This window comes from Bombina bombina, chromosome 3, assembly GCF_027579735.1.
Source record: "Bombina bombina isolate aBomBom1 chromosome 3, aBomBom1.pri, whole genome shotgun sequence".
NCBI lineage: Eukaryota > Metazoa > Chordata > Amphibia > Anura > Bombinatoridae > Bombina > Bombina bombina.
This window is the reverse complement of record NC_069501.1, coordinates 1,203,500,000-1,203,522,882: the sequence shown is the minus strand read 5'-3', so window position 1 is coordinate 1,203,522,882 and position 22,883 is coordinate 1,203,500,000. Positions and strand designations below refer to the sequence as shown.

At 40.6% G+C, this 22,883-nt stretch overlaps 1 protein-coding gene across 1 annotated transcript in view; it reads left to right on the top strand.

Moving 5' to 3' along the window:
- Nucleotides 1–2,935, top strand: part of EED (embryonic ectoderm development) — a 52,239-nt gene extending 49,304 nt beyond the window's left edge. Inside the window, exon 12 of the mRNA XM_053708647.1 lies at nucleotides 2,388–2,935. Coding sequence (XP_053564622.1) covers nucleotides 2,388–2,514 — 127 coding nt within the window. The 3' untranslated portion in view covers nucleotides 2,515–2,935. The remainder of the gene's footprint in view (nucleotides 1–2,387) is intronic.
- Nucleotides 2,936–22,883: the final 19,948 nt, after the last annotated feature.

The window sequence follows — 22,883 nt, the reverse complement described above, 5'->3', positions numbered from 1 at the left end:
AGGAAACTTTTCCTTCAAACCAGCTAATGTCATAGTATGTGTAGCAGGTGCCGCAGCTTTCTGTTGTTTGATCTTATTTCAGACCAGTTCTCTATAGAGGAACTTCAAGTTTGTATTAAGATGCTTTGTACAGCCAACTCTCTGTGATGCAGTTATGGACATTGTCAGGATTAATGTAAAAAAAATGGTTTTCTGTCCTAGCCAAAACAGATTGTTTAATCTTTCCTTTCAACAGAAGATACTTTTATGGATCTGGTTTAGATTCAATCATATCCACTGTTACTGGAGGCAAGTGAGCTTTTCTCCCTAAAGATAAGACAAGAGGAAAGATTAGAATTGGAAATAGTTTCTGCTCCTTTCATTACTCAGAAGTTGGAATCTTACAAGTAGGGTTGCACCGATACCATTTTTTTTTTTAAGACCAAGGACAAGTACCGATACTTTTTTTTCAAATACTCACCGATACCAATGACCGATGTCATAACAGTACCAAGCACACTAATGATTTAATATCACTTCTTTAGAATTATGAACTGTATCTTAAAAGACATTTTGAAATAATAAAACAGTTTTATGTGCTTGTTGTCACAAAATTCACAGAACATGTTTATAAATAAAATTATTGCAATAAAATATATTAATAACAGCAACAATAAATAACAGCTGCAGCAGTTGGGGCTGGAAAGCTCCAATTTAAAGGGGCAATTACTGGATGCAATTGGGTTGTAGGGTGCCTATATAACTGATAAATCTGACATCTGTATTTAATACAAAGTAATATAATTTAATTCTGAAAATAATATTGGGGAAGGAATATCCCAGTTATCCCCTTTGAGAAAAATGGGGCATTTGTTTTCTACTGACTCAACAGAAAATATGGCTGGTCTTCATATTTTTCCAGGGCTGCTTTTTATTCCCAGTCCAGCCCTAGCTAAGGGTGCTCCTCAGAGTACAGTATGTTTTGAGCATAATTGTGCAAGATGAAAGGCTTCCAGGTGTAAAGTAGCAGCTTTTAAAGCACTGCTCTGACATAAAATAATACAAATAACAGCAATTTGTATTGGCAGATCAGAAGTGAACAATTTTTAGTTAAGTCTGCACTCCAGCTTAAAATGAAATGGGAACATACAGTTTGAAAAACGCAACAAGATGGCATATGGGTAGGAATTGGAGGTATCGGTTTAATTATCGGTGCATTTGCATGAGTACAAGTACTCATGCAAATACTTGGTATCGGCACCAATACTAGTATCGGTATCGGTGCAACCCTACTTACAAGTCCACTTGGAAACCACGTCCCTCCTGGTCCAAGTCTAAGCAGAACAAGAAGTCTACTTCTAATCCAGGTTCTGGTAGGGAGCAGATTGAGGTTTTTCAGAAGGCCTGGTTTTGTTCAGTTCGGGATACTTCGGTTCTGAACATAACCCAGGTTCACAGAAAACTATTTTCGATCCAGGCTTCCTCAAGGATGTTTCCTTCTGTCGCAATTTCCCAAGAATTCTTGAAAGGCAGCTACCTTGAGCATATTGCCATTTATTCATCCTGTCCCTGTTTCAGGGCCGGGTCGGGGGGTTCTATTCCAAACTTGTTCAAAAATAGGAGGGAACTTTCAGACCCATTTCGGATTTGAAAGCTCAAAAGTTTTTGAGAGTTCCAACCTTCAAAATGGAAACCATTCATACGATTTTCTAGTTCTTTCTGTTTTGCAATGTCCCCCTTTTTAACTCATTCCTCTAGATCAGTTTCTACTTTGTGGCCCTTTAGAAAAGAAGCTTCAATGGCACAGATTTGCAAAGCTGCAACCTGGTATTCCTTGTGCATATTTGCCAAATTTTATCAAATGTTTTTGTTTTTTTGCTTTTTCAGAAGCTTTTTTTGGAAGTAAAGTCCTTTAAGCCGCAGTGTCTTGCAAATAGCAACTGCCTTATCCTTTGTCCCACCCTTTCCTTTTTGTTGACTCCACAGCTTGAGTATTAGATATCAAACATCAAGGCTCCTGGACTTTCATCACCTTTATGAAAGAAAAAAAAAATGTATTTTTACCTGATTATTTTCTTTCAGGGTGTTGAGTCCACGAGACCCTGCCCAATTTCAATTTATTTTTGGCAGCAGTTTTATGTGCGCCAATTTATTACCACTCTTTTTCTCTTTCCTACCTGTCTGTTCCTCTCCTCTGCTCGGCTATACGTTAAACTGAGTACTAAAGGGAGGTGGGAGGGCTTAAAAGCTTTGTTTGGGGTTCTTTGCCGCCTCCTAGTGATGGCAAATCAATCCCACATGTCAATTCTCGTGGACTCTCACCACCCTGAAAGAAAATAATTTATCAGCGGTTTTAGAGCTTTTTATTTATTTATTGCTTAGTTACAAATGTACATATTTTTTCACAGATGTACAACACTAACACATCCTAAGTGTGTTGCTGCAATTCGGCAAACAAGTTTCAGCAGAGACAGCAGTATTCTTATAGCGGTCTGTGATGATGCAACAATTTGGCGTTGGGACAGACTCCGGTGAACTATCCTTGTGAAGTAAAATTCTGGTTCTGACATAACTCTCATATGGCAACTGGTGTTTGTAGTTGACCTGTTTAGTGAGCTTGTTTTTCTTGCTTCAAATAAGCTGCTTTTAATTAAAAAAAAAAAGTTTATTTTTGTACAGCTTTCTGTAATGTCTGTTTTTATGGATTTTAATGTATTTACTGTAAAATGTATATGCTTTTTGTGTAGTGCACATGGGCGCCATGATAAATGATATACATTTTGTAAATATCTGGTTTGTAGCGTTTTAAAGTAGCTGTTAATTTAAGTCAAACTATTGTCATGTCAATAACAAGCTGACTGAGTAAATAAGAGTATACAATTACTCTTAGTATGCTGACCTGAAATCGCCTTGCACCATTTTTTTAAAGCAATAAATTTAAAATGAAATCATGAAACGGTCCTTATTTTTTATTGTCTAAATAAACTATTCTAACTCATTCTGGATGATTCCTCAGACAATAATTTAAAGGGACAGTAAACCTCAAAAATGTTTTATAATTCTGCACATAGTGCAGAATTATATAACATTATATTAGCCAAACTTTGTAAAACCTAATATACCCTTTTATTTTTTTTTAAAAAACGGCTGTTTTACAGACCCGCTCTCTGTGCTCTTCTGAGCGGGTCTGTTTGTTTCACACTGCGCATCGGGCCAGCTGTATAGTTACAGCCCGGCCAGACCGCGCCATTATACACAGTGCAGCTCGCTCCTGCTGTCAGACAGAGCAGGAGCGAGCTGCACTTAGTATACAGCTGGCCCGATACGCTGTGTGAAACAGACCTGTTCAGAAGAGCACAGAGAGCGGGTCTGTAAAACAGCCATTTTAAAAAAATAAAATAAAAGGGTATATTAGGTTTTACAAAGTTTGGCTAATATAATGTTATATAATTCTGCACTATGTGCAGAATTATATAACATTATTTTTAAGGTTTACTGACACTTTAAATACAGATTTATTAAAAATACAAATAGGTTGCCTTATCTGAAAGGGGGTATAGTTATTTATTTCATGTAATTAGCAAGAGTCCATGAGCTAGTGACGTATGGGATATACATTCCTACCAGGAGGGGCAAAGTTTCCCAAACCTCAAAATGCCTATAAATACACCCCTCACCACACCCACAAATCAGTTTTACAAACTTTGCCTCCTATGGAGGTGGTGAAGTAAGTTTGTGCTAGATTCTACGTTGATATGCGCTCCGCAGCAGGTTGGAGCCCGGTTTTCCTCTCAGCGTGCAGTGAATGTCAGAGGGATGTGAGGAGAGTATTGCCTATTTGAATGCAGTGATCTCCTTCTACGGGGTCTATTTCATAGGTTCTCTGTTATCGGTCGTAGAGATTCATCTCTTACCTCCCTTTTCAGATCGACGATATACTCTTATATGTACCATTTCCTCTACTGATTCTCGTTTCAGTACTGGTTTGGCTTTCTACTACATGTAGATGAGTGTCCTGGGGTAAGTAAGTCTTATTTTCTGTGACACTCTAAGCTATGGTTGGGCACTTTTATATAAAGTTCTAAATATATGTATTCAAACATTTATTTGCCTTGACTCAGGATGTTCAACGTTCCTTATTTCAGACAGTCAGTTTCATATTTGGGATAATGCATATGAATAAATCATTTTTTCTTACCTTAAAAATTTGACTTTTTTCCTGTGGGCTGTTAGGCTCGCGGGGGCTGAAAATGCTTCATTTTATTGCGTCATTCTTGGCGCAGACTTTTTTGGCGCAAATATTTCTGTTTCCGGCGTCATACGTGTCGCCGGAAGTTGCGTCATTTGACGTTTTTTGCGCCAAAGGTGTCGGCGTTCCGGATGTGGCGTCACTATTGTCTCCACATTATTTAAGTCTCATTATTTTGTGCTTCTGGTTGCTAGAAGCTTGTTCTATGGCATTTTTTTCCCATTCCTGAAACTGTCATTTAAGGAATTTGATCAATTTTGCTTTATATGTTTTTTTCTATTACATATTGCAAGATGTCCCACGTTGAAGCTGAGTCAGAAGATACGTCTGGAAAATCCCTGCCTGGTGCTGGAGCTACCAAAGCTAAGTGTATCTGCTGTAAACTTTTGGTATCTGTTCCTCCAGCTGTTTGTACTGTTTGTCATGACAAACTTGCTAATGCAGATAATATTTCCTTTAGTACTGTTACATTACCTGTTGCTGTTCCGTCAACATCTAATACTCAGAGTGTTCCTGATAACATAAGAGATTTTGTTTCTAAATCCATTAAGAAGGCTATGTCTGTTATTCCTCCTTCTAGTAAACGTAAAAGGTCTTTTAAAACTTCTCATTTTTCAGATGAATTTTTAAATGAACATCATCATTCTGATACTGATATTGGTTCTTCTGATTCAGAGGATTCTGTCTCAGAGGTTGATGCTGATAAATCTTCATATTTATTTAAAATGAAATTTATTCGTTCTTTACGTAAAGAAGTCCTAATTGCATTAGAAATTGAGAATTCTAGTCCTCTTGATACTAAATCTAAACGTTTAGATAAGGTTTTTAAATCTCCTGTAGTTATTCCAGAAGTTTTTCCTGTCCCTGGTGCTATTTCTGAAGTAATTTCCAGGGAATGGAATAATTTGGGTAATTCTTTTACTCCTTCTAAACGTTTTAAGCAATTATATCCTGTGCCATCTGACAGATTAGAATTTTGGGACAAAATCCCTAAGGTTGATGGGGCTGTCTCTACTCTTGCTAAGCGTACTACTATTCCTACGGCAGATGGTACTTCCTTTAAGGATCCTTTAGATAGGAAAATTGAATCCTTTCTAAGAAAAGCTTACTTGTTTTCAGGTAATCTTCTTAGACCTGCTATATCTTTAGCGGATGTTGCTGCAGCTTCAACCTTTTGGTTAGAAGCTTTAGCGCAACAAGTAACAGATCATAATTCTCATAGCATTATTATTCTTCTACAACATGCTAATAATTTTATTTGTGATGCCATCTTTGATATCATTAGAGTTGACGTCAGGTATATGTGTCTAGCTATTTTAGCTAGAAGAACTTTATGGCTTAAAACTTGGAATGCTGATATGTCTTCTAAGTCTACTCTGCTTTCCCTTTCTTTCCAGGGTAATAAATTGTTTGGTTCTCAGTTGGATTCTATTATCTCAACTGTTACTGGAGGGAAAGGAACTTTTTTTTTTACCACAGGATAAAAAATCTAAAGGTAAATTTAGGTCTAATAAAAGTTTTCATTCCTTTCGTCACAACAAGGAACAAAAGCCTGATCCTTCATCCTCAGGAGCGGTATCAGTTTGGAAACCATCTCCAGTCTGGAATAAATCCAAGCCTTTCAGAAAACCAAAGCCAGCTCCCAAGTCCACATGAAGGTGCGGCCCTCATTCCAGCTCAGCTGGTAGGGGGCAGATTACGTTTTTTCAAAGAAATTTGGTTCAATTCCGTTCACAATCTCTGGATTCAGAACATTGTTTCAAAAGGGTACAGAATTGGCTTCCTGCAGAGAGATTTTTTCTTTCCCGTGTCCCAGTAAACCCAGCGAAGGCTCAAGCATTTCTGAAATGTTTCAGATCTCGAGTTGGCTGGAGTAATTATACCAGTTCCAGTTCTGGAACAGGGGCTGGGGTTTTATTCAAATCTCTTCATTGTACCAAAGAAGGAGAATTCCTTCAGACCAGTTCTGGATCTAAAAATATTGAATCGTTATGTAAGGATACCAACATTCAAAATGGTAACTGTAAGGACTATCCTGCCTTTTGTTCAGCAAGAGCATTATATGTCCACAATAGATTTACAGGATGCATATCTGCATATTCCGATTCATCCAGATCACTATCAGTTTCTGAGATTCTCTTTCCTAGACAAGCATTACCAGTTTGTGGCTCTACCGTTTGGCCTAGCTACAGCCCCAAGAATTTTTACAAAGGTTCTCGGTGCCCTTCTGTCTGTAATCAGAGAACAGGGTATTGTGGTATTTCCTTATTTGGACGATATCTTGGTACTTGCTCAGTCTTCACATTTAGCAGAATCTCATACGAATCGACTTGTGTTGTTTCTTCAAGATCATGGTTGGAGGATCAATTTACCAAAAAGTTCATTGATTCCTCAGACAAGGGTAACCTTTTTAGGTTTTCAGATAGATTCAGTGTCCATGACTCTGTCTTTGACAGACAAGAGACGTCTAAAGTTGATATCAGCTTGTCAAAACCTTCAGTCACAATCATTCCCTTCGGTAGCTTTATGCATGGAAATTCTAGGTCTTATGACTGCAGCATCGGACGCGATCCCCTTTGCTCGTTTTCACATGCGACCTCTTCAGCTCTGTATGCTGAACCAGTGGTGCAGGGATTACACAAAGATATCTCAATTCATATCTTTAACACCGATTGTACGACACTCTCTGATGTGGTGGACAGATCACCATCGTTTAGTTCAGGGGGCTTCTTTTCTTCTTCCGACCTGGACTGTAATTTCAACAGATGCAAGTCTGACAGGTTGGGGAGCTGTTTGGGGGTCTCTGACAGCACAAGGGGTTTGGGAATCTCAGGAGGTGAGATTACCGATCAATATTTTGGAACTCCGTGCAATTTTCAGAGCTCTTCAGTCATGGCCTCTTCTAAAGAGAGAATCGTTCATTTGTTTTCAGACAATGTCACAACTGTGGCATACATCAATCATCAAGGAGGGACTCACAGTCCTCTGGCTATGAAGGAAGTATCTCAAATTCTGGTATGGGCGGAATCCAGCTCCTGTCTAGTTTCTGCGGTTCATATCCCAGGTATAGACAATTGGGAAGCGGATTATCTCAGCCGCCAAACGTTACATCCGGGCGAATGGTCTCTTCACCCAGAGGTATTTCTTCAGATTGTTCAAATGTGGGGACTTCCAGAAATAGATCTGATGGCCTCTCATCTAAACAAGAAACTTCCCAGGTATCTGTCCAGATCCAGGGATCCTCAAGCGGAAGCAGTGGATGCATTGTCACTTCCTTGGAAGTATCATCCTGCCTATATCTTTCCGCCTCTAGTTCTTCTTCCAAGAGTAATCTCCAAGATTCTGAAGGAATGCTTGTTTGTTCTGCTGGTAGCTCCAGCATGGCCTCACAGGTTTTGGTATGCGGATCTTGTCTGGATGGTCTCTTGCCAACCGTGGACTCTTCCGTTAAGACCAGACCTTTTGTCGCAAGGTCCTTTTTTCCATCAGGATCTCAAATCCTTAAATTTAAAGGTATGGAGATTGAACGCTTGATTCTTAGTCAAAGAGGTTTCTCTGACTCTGTGATTAATACTATGTTACAGGCTCGTAAATCTGTATCTAGGGAGATATATTATAGAGTCTGGAAGACTTATATTTCTTGGTGTCTTTCTCATAATTTTTCCTGGCATTCTTTTAGAATTCCGAGAATTTTACAATTTCTTCAGGATGGTTTGGATAAAGGTTTGTCTGCAAGTTCCTTGAAAGGACAAATCTCTGCTCTTTCTGTTCTTTTTCACAGAAAGATTGCTAATCTTCCTGATATTCATTGTTTTGTACAAGCTTTGGTTCGTATAAAACCTGTCATTAAGTCAATTTCTCCTCCTTGGAGTTTGAATTTGGTTCTGGGGGCTCTTCAAGCTCCTCCGTTTGAACCTATGCATTCGTTGGACATCAAATTACTTTCTTGGAAAGTTTTGTTCCTTTTGGCTATCTCTTCTGCCAGACGAGTTTCTGAATTATCTGCTCTTTCTTGTGAGTCTCCTTTTCTGATTTTTCATCAGGATAAGGCGGTGTTTTGCTAACTTTTTTTAAATTTTTACCTAAGGTTATGAATTCTAAAAACATTAGTAGAGAAATTGTGGTTCCTTCATTGTGTCCTAATCCTAAGAATTCTAAGGAGAGATCATTGCATTCTTTGGATGTTGATAGAGCTTTGAAATATTATGTTGAAGCTACTAAGAATTTCCGAAAGACTTCTAGTCTATTTGTTATCTTTTCCGGTTCTAGGAAAGGTCAGAAGGCCTCTGCCATTTCTTTGGCATCTTGGTTGAAATCTTTAATTCATCATGCTTATGCCGAGTCGGGTAAAACTCCGCCTCAAAGGATTACAGCTCATTCTACTAGGTCAGTTTCTACTTCCTGGGCGTTTAGGAATGAAGCTTCGGTTGATCAGATTTGCAAAGCAGCAACTTGGTCTTCTTTGCATACTTTTACTAAATTCTACCATTTTGATGTGTTTTCTTCTTCTGAAGCTGTTTTTGGTAGAAAAGTACTTCAGGAAGCTGTTTCAGTTAGAATCTTCTGCTTATAATTTAAACTTTATTTTGGGTGTGGATTATTTTTCAGCGGAATTGGCTGTCTTTATTTTATCCCTCCCTCTCTAGTGACTCTTGCGTGGAAAGATCCACATCTTGGGTAGTCATTATCCCATACGTCACTAGCTCATGGACTTGCTAATTACATGAAAGAAAATTTATGTGAGAACTTACCTGATAAATTCATTTCTTTCATATTAGCAATAGTCCATGAGGCCCACCCTTTTTTGTGGTGATTATGATTTTTTTGTATAAAGCACAATTATTCCAATTCCTTATTTTTTATGCTTTCGCACTTTTTTCTTATCACCCCACTTCTTGGCTATTCGTTAAACTGATTTGTGGGTGTGGTGAGGGGTGTATTTATAGGCATTTTGAGGTTTGGGAAACTTTGCCCCTCCTGGTAAGAATGTATATCCCATACGTCACTAGCTCATGGACTCTTGCTAATATGAAAGAAATGAATTTATCAGGTAAGTTCTTACATAAATTATGTTTTTTTGTGTGTTAAACAAAAATATTATGCTTTCAAATGTTTGTATGGGTGTTGTATAAAAGTATGGTGAAGAATGTTGGTATTTGATGTATAGTATTGATATTTCTGTAAACATCAGGAACACATTTTTTCGAACATTTGTGAAAATACTGAATTTGGCTGTTAAAATTTAGAAAAAGTGAGGGTGTAATACACGCCAGTGTGTATTCACACCCTTAGGGGGCGGCTCCTATAGCCTATAACATAAAATATCAAATAATCAAACACAAATATAGAACTAAAATAGTGCCTAGAAGAAATACATATGTGTACCAAAAAGCAGTCCAATAAATGATGGTAATATAGTCCCAATCAGTAGTATGTCCACACATAGTAGGCAGCTCTCTGTCTTAGGATGGTCTTCCTGGTAGATGGGTAACTGAAAAAAGAGAGAACACAGAGGCGCCAAACATGGCCTTGTACAGCCAGAAACCAAAATATGCAATCCACACAAGTGACAATTGAATACTCACAAAGGAGACGCACCCATTGGTGCTATTGGGGCAGACTGGAGCCTCTCAGTGGTCCAGCTCACTGGTGCACATCAGGAGTCAATCGTAGTCCTTGGTAATAGTTATTAGCAGATTCCTAAGTGGACACAAAATGTGCATACCATAGCCCAGTAACGTTTAAACAAGTGAATGGTGAACTGAGCAATCTTACAAGATCCAGAGCACCTGCAGGTGCATAAACAGCAAACTGGAACCAAACAACCGCCCAGTTGACTGATAACTCCAGGTGAAAACAGGATAACTCTCAGGTGCCAGTAAGTATGTTAGCAGCATTCAAGTGGTGAATAAAAACTCCATTTAAAAAAGCAAGTGTATGTCTAAAAAATCTTTATTTAAAATGAGACACCTTTCTCAGCTATAACAAGCTGTTTCATCAGGCTAAAAATATTTATAAAACACATTCAGAATACACTTGCTTTATACCAAATCTATACCTACTCTATAGCCAATCAGATTGCTCTAACCTTAATGGCCATCAATTGTTAGCACCTGTCTGCAGGGGAGTTGGTATGGAAACCATCAACCCAAACATAGTTCAGCACAATGACCAAACCTCAGCAGACCACAATCTTGACAAAATGATCATCTGTGTACATGTCAATACAAAAGGTGCAAAGTAAAGAGCCAAACAATCATTGTATATCGTTAACAATAAACGTAATAACTCTGTGGGAAAATGTTCACCTATAAAGTTATACAAACAGAACACACATAAACATATAAGAGCAAATACAGATAATGAGATTTACACCCCATACATATTCAGTCTGCGTTCATCATACTCTGTATGCATATCTTAATACATCTTATAAGGAGGCTGCAGCCTTACCGTGCTCTTTAGAAATGATAAACCAAATATGAAACTTAATAACATTGTCAGAGCGGAGTGAACAATAGTAGCAAACTAATATCGAACTAATGTTGTGAACCCTAATATTCGTTGATTACAGCTCTGGGATCCCATAATGAGAGCCCCATATTTGACAGTATAATGAATCGATGAGCTCAATATATGAAATAATAAAAAAATAATCTGAACCTATAAATCAAACATATAATCGTCTAAGAACTAGATTCCTACTTCCAGGTGTCATATTACACGAAGGCTGGTTATCCAAAGATCAATGAAGGCGGAGAGTGGTTGGCGAAATTCTTATGAGACCATGGTCCGGGTGCGTGTTTCGAACCTACTCCGTATAAGACCCTTATATGTGCGATCCTTACAAGTCAGTGTATTTAGCACTGATCTGGTAACTTAACAGTGTTTGACTGGGTTTAATAATCATACGCGGTAATGTCCCGACACTGGGTGTAGACAATTTGTGTGACGTAAAATCTTAGACCAATGAATGGATTGGCAAATGTTAGTGGGAAGGGCTAACCTGAACACGTCAACTGAACAGTGTATAATACGTGAACAGCACTAACCTATCATAGAACCACAATCTTGTGAATATAGTTGTTAGCCTAAATAAACTAAAAGTGTTATTACCCAATATAGTGACAGTTGGCAGGGACCGGACTGTCTAGTGTTTGTCCAAAGTGCCTGCACTCGTGATCTAAGTGTTTGATCACCACTCTGAGCAAAATAAATGTGAATATATTAAGCAACCTAAAAACGGTCAAAATAGACCAATGCGTTAAATTGTAATATTGGTATTTAGACATAATGTTCTATTGGTGATTGGATATCATATTATGTTTGCCTGTGATGCAATATTAAAGTGAGTGAAGTGAACTAAAATAGGGTGATGTGCGGTATGTGCTGTGATAGTCTGCATGCCCTCATACTAACTAAATGTGAGATGTGTATGATGTTGATGTGTGATCATCATGTGTATGAAGTGTGAAACTAAACATTGAAGTGAAAGTGAATGTTATGCATAACGTGCGTGTGTAACTAGAAGCCAAATATAATGGGCACTGGTAATAAATTAAAACCAGTGTGAGATAGCTCACTTCTTATAGTGATATAGTCTAACTAGTGTGCACAAACCAATCTATAAACGATGTAGGAGAGTAAAAATAAGTGGACTATCTATGTCCGGACAAGAGCGCTATCTTGAGGGCTAGGACAAGGGGGTTCGGAAAACTTGGATTATGAACCCTATATCAGCTAACCTAAATCTTGAGAGTAGATATTAATACCATATGTTACATAGTGACAGTCCATATTTATTGGACACTAATGATAAGTTTGAACATCAATTTAGGTTAGCTGATATAGGCTTCATAATCCAAGTTTTCCGAACCCCCTTGTCCTAGCCCTTAAGATAGCGCTCTTGTCCGGACATATAGTCCACTTATTTTTACTCTCCTACATCGTTTATAGATTGGTTTGTGCACACTAGTTAGACTATATCACTATCAGAAGTGAGCTATCTCACACTGGTTTCAATTTATTACCAGTGCCCATTATATGTGGCTTCTAGTTACACACGCACGTTATGCATAACATTCACTTCAATGTTTAGTTTCACACTTCATACACATGATGATCACACATCAACATCATACACATCTCACATTTAGTTAGTATGAGGGCATGCAGACTATCACAGCACATACCGCACATCACCTTATTTCTCCAACATAGGTGTGTCCGGTCCACGGCGTCATCCTTACTTGTGGGATATTCTCTTCCCCAACAGGAAATGGCAAAGAGCCCAGCAAAGCTGGTCACATGATCCCTCCTAGGCTCCGCCTACCCCAGTCATTCTCTTTGCCGTTGTACAGGCAACATCTCCACGGAGATGGCTTAGAGTTTTTTAGTGTTTAACTGTAGTTTTTATTATTCAATCAAGAGTTTGTTATTTTGAAATAGTGCTGGTATGTACTATTTACTCAGAAACAGAAAAGAGATGAAGATTTCTGTTTGTATGAGGAAAATGATTTTAGCAACCGTCACTAAAATCCATGGCTGTTCCACACAGGACTGTTGAGAGCAATTAACTTCAGTTGGGGGAACAGTGAGCAGTCTCTTGCTGCTTGAGGTATGACACATTCTAACAAGACGATGTAATGCTGGAAGCTGTCATTTTCCCTATGGGATCCGGTAAGCCATGTTTATTACGATCGTAAATAAGGGCTTCAAAAAGGGCTTATTAAGACTGTAGACTTTTTTTGGGCTAAATCGATTGATTATTAACACATATTTAGCCTTGAGGAATCATTTTATCTGGGTATTTTGATATAATAATATCGGCAGGCACTGTTTTAGACACCTTATTCTTTAGGGGCTTTCCCAAAGCATAGGCAGAGTCTCATTTTCGCGCCGGTGTGGCGCACTTGTTTTTGAGAGGCATGGCATGCAGTCGCATGTGAGAGGAGCTCTGATACTTAGAAAAGACTTTCTGAAGGCGTCATTTGGTATCGTATTCCCCTTGGGGCTTGGTTGGGTCTCAGCAAAGCAGATACCAGGGACTGTAAAGGGGTTAAAGTTCAAAACGGCTCCGGTTCCGTTATTTTAAGGGTTAAAGCTTCCAAATTTGGTGTGCAATACTTTTAAGGCTTTAAGACACTGTGGTGAAAATTTGGTGAATTTTGAACAATTCCTTCATGTTTTTTCGCATTTGCAGTAATAAAGTGTGTTCAGTTTAAAATTTAAAGTGACAGTAACGGTTTTATTTTAAAACGTTTTTTGTACTTTGTTATCAGTTTATGCCTGTTTAACATGTCTGAACTACCAGATAGACTGTGTTCTGAATGTGGGGAAGCCAGAATTCCTATTCATTTAAATAAATGTGATTTATGTGACAATGACAATGATGCCCAAGATGATTCCTCAAGTGAGGGGAGTAAGCATGGTACTGCATCATTCCCTCCTTCGTCTACACGAGTCTTGCCCACTCAGGAGGCCCCTAGTACATCTAGCGCGCCAATACTCCTTACTATGCAACAATTAACGGCTGTAATGGATAATTCTGTCAAAAACATTTTAGCCAAAATGAACACTTATCAGCGTAAGCGCGACTGCTCTGTTTTAGATACTGAAGAGCATGACGACGCTGATATTAATATTTCTGAAGGGCCCCTAACTCAGTCTGATGGGGCCAGGGAGGTTTTGTCTGAGGGAGAAATTACTGATTCAGGGAACATTTCTCAACAAGCTGAACCTGATGTGATTGCATTTAAATTTAAGTTGGAACATCTCCGCATTCTGCTTAAGGAGGTATTATCCACTCTGGATGATTGTGATAAGTTGGTCATCCCAGAGAAACTATGTAAAATGGACAAGTTCCTAGAGGTGCCGGGGCTCCCAGAAGCTTTTCCTATACCCAAGCGGGTGGCGGACATTGTTAATAAAGAATGGGAAAGGCCCGGTATTCCTTTCGTCCCTCCCCCCGTATTTAAAAAATTGTTTCCTATGGTCGACCCCAGAAAGGACTTATGGCAGACAGTCCCCAAGGTCGAGGGAGCGGTTTCCACTTTAAACAAACGCACCACTATACCCATAGAGGATAGTTGTGCTTTCAAAGATCCTATGGATAAAAAATTAGAAGGTTTGCTTAAACAGATGTTTGTTCAGCAGGGTTACCTTCTACAACCAATTTCATGCATTGTCCCTGTCGCTACAGCCGCATGTTTCTGGTTCGATGAGCTGATAAAGGCGGTCGATAGTGATTCTCCTCCTTATGAGGAGATTATGGACAGAATCAATGCTCTCAAATTGGCTAATTCTTTCACCCTAGACGCCACTTTGCAATTGGCTAGGTTAGCGGCTAAGAATTCTGGGTTTGCTATTGTGGCGCGCAGAGCGCTTTGGTTGAAATCTTGGTCGGCTGATGCGTCTTCCAAGAACAAGCTACTTAACATTCCTTTCAAGGGGAAAACGCTGTTTGGCCCTGACTTGAAAGAGATTATCTCCGATATCACTGGGGGTAAGGGCCACGCCCTTCCTCAGGATCGGCCTTTTCAAGGCAAAAAATAAACCTAATTTTCGTCCCTTTCGTAGAAACGGACCACCCCAAAGTGCTACGTCCTCTAAGCAAGAGGGTAATACTTCTCAAGCCAAGCCAGCTTGGAGACCAATGCAAGGCTGGAACAAGGGAAAGCAGGCCAAGAAACCTGCCACTGCTACCAAGACAGCATGAAATGTTGGCCCCCGATCCGGGACCGGATCTGGTGGGGGGCAGACTCTCTCTCTTCGCTCAGGCTTGGGCAAGAGATGTTCTGGATCCTTGGGCGCTAGAAATAGTCTCCCAAGGTTATCTTCTGGAATTCAAGGGACTTCCCCCAAGGGGGAGGTTCCACAGGTCTCAGTTGTCTTCAGACCACATAAAAAGACAGGCATTCTTACACTGTGTAGAAGACCTGTTAAAAATGGGAGTGATTCATCCTGTTCCATTAAGAGAACAAGGGATGGGGTTCTACTCCAATCTGTTTATAGTTCCCAAAAAAAGAGGGAACGTTCAGACCAATCTTAGATCTCAAGATCTTAAACAAGTTTCTCAAGGTTCCATCGTTCAAGATGGAAACCATTCGAACTATTCTTCCTTCCATCCAGGAAGGTCAATTCATGACCACGGTGGATTTAAAGGATGTGTATCTACATATTCCTATCCACAAGGAACATCATCGGTTCCTGAGGTTCGCATTCCTGGACAAACATTACCAGTTCGTGGCGCTTCCTTTCGGATTAGCCACTGCTCCAAGGATTTTCACAAAGGTACTAGGGTCCCTTCTAGCTGTGCTAAGACCAAGGGGCATTGCTGTAGTACCTTACTTGGACGACATTCTGATTCAAGCGTCGTCCCTTCCTCAAGCAAAGGCTCACACGGACATTGTCCTGGCCTTTCTCAGATCTCACGGATGGAAAGTGAACGTGGAAAAGAGTTCTCTATCTCCGTCAACAAGGGTTCCCTTCTTGGGAACAATAATAGACTCCTTAGAAATGAGGGCCAAGTTCATACGGTTTCAATCAGACAACATGACAACTGTTGCGTACATCAACCATCAGGGGGGAACAAGGAGTTCCCTGGCGATGGAAGAAGTGACCAAAATCATTCTATGGGCGGAGTCTCACTCCTGCCACCTGTCTGCTATCCACATCCCAGGAGTGGAAAATTGGGAAGCGGATTTTCTGAGTCGTCAGACATTGCATCCGGGGGAGTGGGAACTCCATCCGGAAATCTTTGCCCAAGTCACTCAGCTGTGGGGCATTCCAGACATGGATCTGATGGCCTCTCGTCAGAACTTCAAAGTTCCTTGCTACGGGTCCAGATCCAGGGATCCCAAGGCGGCTCTAGTGGATGCACTAGTAGCACCTTGGACCTTCAAACTAGCTTATGTGTTCCCGCCGTTTCCTCTCATCCCCAGGCTGGTAGCCAGGATCAATCAGGAGAGGGCGTCGGTGATCTTGATAGCTCCTGCGTGGCCACGCAGGACTTGGTATGCAGATCTGGTGAATATGTCATCGGCTCCACCTTGGAAGCTACCTTTGAGACGAGACCTTCTTGTTCAGGGTCCGTTCGAACATCCGAATCTGGTTTCACTCCAGCTGACTGCTTGGAGATTGAACGCTTGATCTTATCGAAGCGAGGGTTCTCAGATTCTGTTATCGATACTCTTGTTCAGGCCAGAAAGCCTGTAACTAGAAAGATTTACCACAAAATTTGGAAAAAATATATCTGTTGGTGTGAATCTAAAGGATTCCCTTGGGACAAGGTTAAGATTCCTAGGATTCTATCCTTCCTTCAAGAAGGATTGGAAAAAGGATTATCTGCAAGTTCCCTGAAGGGACAGATTTCTGCCTTGTCTGTGTTACTTCACAAAAAGCTGGCCGCTGTGCCAGATGTTCAAGCCTTTGTTCAGGCTCTGGTTAGAATTAAGCCTGTTTACAAACCTTTGACTCCTCCTTGGAGTCTCAATTTAGTTCTTTCAGTTCTTCAGGGGGTTCCGTTTGAACCCTTGCATTCCGTTGATATTAAGTTATTATCTTGGAAAGTTTTGTTTTTAGTTGCAATTTCTTCTGCTAGAAGAGTTTCAGAATTATCTGCTCTGCAGTGTTCTCCTCCTTATCTGGTGTTCCATGCAGATAAGGTGGTTTTACGTACTAAACCTGGTTTTCTTCCAAAAGTTGTTTCTAACAAAAACATTAACCAGGAGATTATCGTACCTTCTCTGTGTCCGAAACCAGTTTCAAAGAAGGAACGTTTGTTGCACAATTTGGATGTTGTTCGCGCTCTAAAATTCTATTTAGATGCTACAAAGGATTTTAGACAAACATCTTCCTTGTTTGTTGTTTATTCCGGTAAAAGGAGAGGTCAAAAAGCAACTTCTACCTCTCTCTCTTTTTGGATTAAAAGCATCATCAGATTGGCTTACGAGACTGCCGGACGGCAACCTCCCGAAAGAATCACAGCTCATTCCACTAGGGCTGTGGCTTCCACATGGGCCTTCAAGAACGAGGCTTCTGTTGATCAGATATGTAGGGCAGCGACTTGGTCTTCACTGCACACTTTTACCAAATTTTACAAGTTTGATACTTTTGCTTCTTCTGAGGCTATTTTTGGGAGAAAGGTTTTGCAAGCCGTGGTGCCTTCCATTTAGGTGACCTGATTTGCTCCCTCCCTTCATCCGTGTCCTAAAGCTTTGGTATTGGTTCCCACAAGTAAGGATGACGCCGTGGACCGGACACACCTATGTTGGAGAAAACAGAATTTATGTTTACCTGATAAATTACTTTCTCCAACGGTGTGTCCGGTCCACGGCCCGCCCTGGTTTTTTAATCAGGTCTGATAATTTATTTTCTTTAACTACAGTCACCACGGTACCATATGGTTTCTCCTATGCAAATATTCCTCCTTAACGTCGGTCGAATGACTGGGGTAGGCGGAGCCTAGGAGGGATCATGTGACCAGCTTTGCTGGGCTCTTTGCCATTTCCTGTTGGGGAAGAGAATATCCCACAAGTAAGGATGACGCCGTGGACCGGACACACCGTTGGAGAAAGTAATTTATCAGGTAAACATAAATTCTGTTTTTAGTTCACTTCACTCACTTTAATATTGCATCACAGGCAAACATAATATGATATCCAATCACCAATAGAACATTATGTCTAAATACCAATATTACAATTTAACTCTATTACACGCATTGGTCTATTTTGACCGTTTTTAGGTTGCTTAATATATTCACTTTTATTTTGCTCAGAGTGGTGATCAAACACTTAGATCACGAGTGCAGGCACTTTGGCCAAACACTAGACAGTCCGGTCCCTGCCAACTAGATAAGGTCACCGAATGTCACTATATCTGGTAATAACACTTTTAGTTTATTTAGGCTAACACCTATATTCACAAGATTGTGGTTCTATGATAGGTTAGTGCTGTTCACGTATTATACGCTGTTCAGGTTAGTCCTTCCCACTAACATTTGCCAATCCATTCATTGGTCTAAGATTTTCCGTCACACAAATTGTCTACACCCAGTGTCGGGACATTACCGCGTATGATTATTAAACCCAGTCAAACACTGTTAAGTTACCAGATCAGTGCTAAATACACTGACTTGTAAGGATCGCACATATAAGGGTCTTATACGGATTAGGTTTGAAATGCACCCGGACCATGGTCTCATAAGAATTTCGCCAACCACTCTACGCCTTCATTGATCTTTGGATAACCAGCCTTCGTGTAATATGACAACAGGAAGTAGGAATCGAGTTCTTAGACGATTATATGTTTGATTTATAGGTTCAGATTATTATTTCATATATTGAGCTCATCGATTCATTATACTGTCAGATATGGGGCTCTCATTATGGGATCCCAGAGCTGTAATCAACGAATATTGGGGTTCGCAACATTAGTTCGATATTAGTTTGCTACTATTGTTCACTTCGATCTGACAATGTTATTAAGTTTCATATTTGGTTTATCATTTCTAAAGAGCACGGTAAGGCTGCAGCCTCCTTATAAGATGTATTAAGATATGCATACAGAGTATGATGAACGCAGACTGAATATGTATGGGGTGTAAATCTCATTATCTGTATTTGTTCTTATATGTTTATGTGTGTTCTGTTTGTATAACTTTATAGGTGAACATTTTCCCACAACAGAGTTATTACGTTTATTGTTAACGATATACAATGATTGTTTGGCTCTTTACATTACACCTTTTGTATTGACATGTACACAGATGATCATTTTCCCAAGATTGTGGTCTGCTGAGGTTTGGTCATTGTGCTGAACTATGTTTGGGTTGATGGTTGCCATACCAACTCCCCTGCAGACAGGTGCTAACACTTGATGGCCATTAAGGTTTGAGCAATCTGATTGGCTATAGAGTAGGTATAGATTTGGTATAAAGCAAGTGTATTCTGAATGTGTTTTATAAATATTTCTCCAACATTGGTGTGTCCGGTCCACGGCGTCATCCATTACTTGTGGGATATTCTCCTCCCCTACAGGGAAAGGCAAGGAGAGCACACAGCAGAGCTGTCCATATAGCTCCCCCTCTAGCTCCGCCCCCCAGTCATTCTCCTTGCCGCTCTGAACAAGTAGCATCTCCTCGGGGATGGTGAGGAGTTTGTGGTGTTAGTTGTAGTTTTTTATATCTTCTATCAAGAGTTTGTTATTTTAAAATAGTGCTGGCTTGTACTATTTACTCTACAACAGAAAAGTGATGAAGATTTCTGTTAAGAGGAATATGATTTTAGCACAAGTAACTAGAATCCATTGCTGTTACCACGCAGGACTGTTGAAACAAGAGAACTTCAGTTGGGGGTAACAGTTTGCAGACTCATCTGCTTCAGGTATGACTAGTCTCCTAACAACACAGGCTAATGCTAGATGACAGTCATTTTTCCCCTCAGGGAAAATGGTAAGCCATTTTTCTTTCACCTCAGCAAAAAAGATAACAGGCTTCCCCTTTTTGATTTTTATGCTGGTAGACACTGTTAGGGGCAAAATCGATTGGTTTTTATTACAATATCATGGCATTTGAACTGTTTTATAAGCTCATATACACTTGGGAACGTTTTTTATTGATCTGGCATGTTTTAGACACCTAAATCTAGTCAGGAAGGCCCCTTCACTCTAGTGTGCTGAGGGAGGAAGCCTCATTTTGGTGCTTCAGCTGTGCAGTTGATTTCAAGGCAGTGCATGCAGTTTTCATGTGAGAGGGTCCTGTGACTCAGAAAGTGACTCCAGAAGGCTTATTTCTGTGGATGATTGACCCCTAAGGAAGGTAAAATGCTGCAGCAATACTGTAGCAGGGATTGTAGTGTATAAAAACGGTTAAATACAACAATTAGCTCTGGTTTGCTTGTTTTAAGAGCTAGAGTCTCCATATTTGCTGTGCAATACTTTCTAAGCATTAAGACACTGGGGTCCAAATTTCATAAAAATCGGATATTGCCTTCATAGTTTTTTGAACATTCAGAAATAAAGTGTGTAATGTTATTATTTAAAGAGACAGTAACGTTTTTGTTTAAAATCGTTTTTATTGCATTGTTTGCCTGCCTAAATCTGTTTAACATGTCTATGCCATCAGATAACCTATGTTCTGTGTGTGTAGAGACAAATGTGTTCCCCCTTTGAGTGTTTGTGATAATTGTGCCATAGCGTCCAAACAAAATAAGGACAGCTCTGTTACATTTCATAATGTTGCCCAAGATAATTTATCTAATGAAGGTAGTGAGGATAATTCTACATCCTCTCCTTCTGTGTCTACACCAGCTTTGCCCGCGCAGGCGACACCTAGCGCGCCAGTGCTTATTTCTATGCAACAATTAACAGCAGTAGTGGATAATTCTATAGCAAATCTTTATCCAAACTGCCAGCATTTCAGAGAAAGCGTGATTGTTCAGTTTTAAATACAGATAAAAAAAGGATGAACAATCAGACGCTGACGATGCCTTATCTATTTTACCCTCACATCAATCGGAATTGGCTGTGAGGGAAGGGCTGTCTGAGGGTGAAATTTCAGACTCAGGAAAAATTTCTCAACAGGCAGAACCTGATATAGTAGCATTTAAATTTAAGCTAGAACATCTCCGCGCTTTGCTTAAGGAGGTATTAGCTACTCTGGATGACTGTGATTCTGTAGTAGTACCAGAGAAGTTGTGCAAATTGGACAAATTTTTAGAGGTCCCAGTGCACGAAGACGCTTTCCAATACCCAAGAGGGTAGCGAGCATAGTGGATAAGGAGTGGGAGAAGCCAGGTGTACCCTTTGCCCCACCTCCTATATTTAAGAAAATGTTTCCCATAGTAGACCCTAGAAGGGACGCATGGCAGACGGTCCCGAAGGTTGAGGGAGCTGTTTCAACACTAGCGAAGCGCACAACTATTCCTATAGAGGACAGCTGCGCTTTCAAAGATCCTATGGATAAAAATTGGAAGGATTGCTTAAAAAAGATTTTTGTTCAACAAGGGTTCATCCTTCAACCAGCTACGTGTGTTATTACTGTCACTTCAGCGGCGTCCTTTTGGTTCGAGGAACTAGAAAGGTCGCTCCAGAAAGAGACTTCCTATGAAGAAGTCATGGACCGAATTCACGCATTAAAGTTAGCTAATTCCTTTATATTGGATGCCGCTTTTCAAATAACGAAATTGGCGGCGAAAAACTCAGGTTTTGCTATAGTAGCGCGGAGGGCGCTTTGGCTAAAATCCTGGTCGGCAGATGTGTCGTCCAAGACTAAGTTACTTAATATTCCTTTCAAGGGTAAGACCCTTTTTGGGCCGGAATTGAAGGAAATTATTTCAGACATCACTGGGGGTAAGGGCCATGCCCTCCCACAGGATAGGCCTTTTAAGGCTAAGAACAAGTCTAATTTTTGTTCCTTTCACAATTTCAGGAACGGACCGGCTAATAACTCCTCTGCCGCTAGACAAGAAGGTAACGCGGCCCAGCCCAAACCCGCTTGGAAGCCCATGCAAGGCTGGAACAAGGGTAAACGGACCAAGAAACCTGCTGCTGCTACCAAGACAGCATGAAGGGGTAGCCCCCGATCCGGGACCGGATCTGGTAGGGGGCAGACTATCTCTCTTCGCTCAGGCTTGGGCAAGAGATGTTCCGGATCCCTGGGTACTAGAAATAGTCTCCAAGGGATACCTGCTAGAGTTCAAGGGACTTCCTCCAAAGGGAAGATTCCACCTGTCTCACTTATCTTCAGACCAGATAAAGAAACAGGCATTCTTACATTGTGTAAGAGACCTATCAAAGATGGGAGTGATAAACCCAGTCCCCTCCGGGGAACAAGGTCTAGGTTTTTACTCAAACCTGTTTGTGGTTCCCAAAAAAGAGGGAACTTTCAGGCCAATCCTGGATTTAAAGATATTAAACAATTTCCTCAGAGTTCCATCCTTCACGTGGCTCTTCCATTCGGTTTAGCCACCGCTCCCAGAATTTTCTCAAAGGTGCTAGGGTCCCTTCTAGCGGTCCTAAGGCCGAGGGGCATCGCTGTAGCACCTTATCTAGACGACATCCTAATCCAAGCGTCATTTCTTTCCAAAGCGAGGGCCACACAGACATTGTGTTGGCTTTTCTCAGATCTCACGGGTGGAAGGTGAACATAGAAAAGAGTTCACTGTCACCGTCCACAAGGGTTCCGTTTCTGGGAACAATAATAGATTCTATGGAAATGAAGATCTTCCTGACAGAAGTCAGAAAGTTAAAGCTTCTAAACGCTTGTCAAGTTCTTCATTCTATTCCTTAACCCTCCATAGCTCGGTGCATGGAAGTAATAGGACTAATGGTCGCAGCAATGGACGTGGTTCCTTTTGCTCGAATTCATCTAAGACCATTACAGCTGTGCATGCTCAATCAGTGGAATGGGGACTATACAGACTTGTCTCCCCAAATTCAAGTAGACCAGGTAACCAGGGACTCACTTCTCTGGTGGTTGACCCAGGATCACCTGTCTCAGGGAATGAGTTTCCGCAGACCGGAGTGGGTCATTGTCACGACCGACGCCAGCCTCTTGGGGTGGGGCGCGGTCTGGGACTCCCTGAAAGCTCAGGGCCTATGGTCTCGGGAAGAGTCGCTTCTCCCGATAAACATTTTGGAACTAAGAGCAATA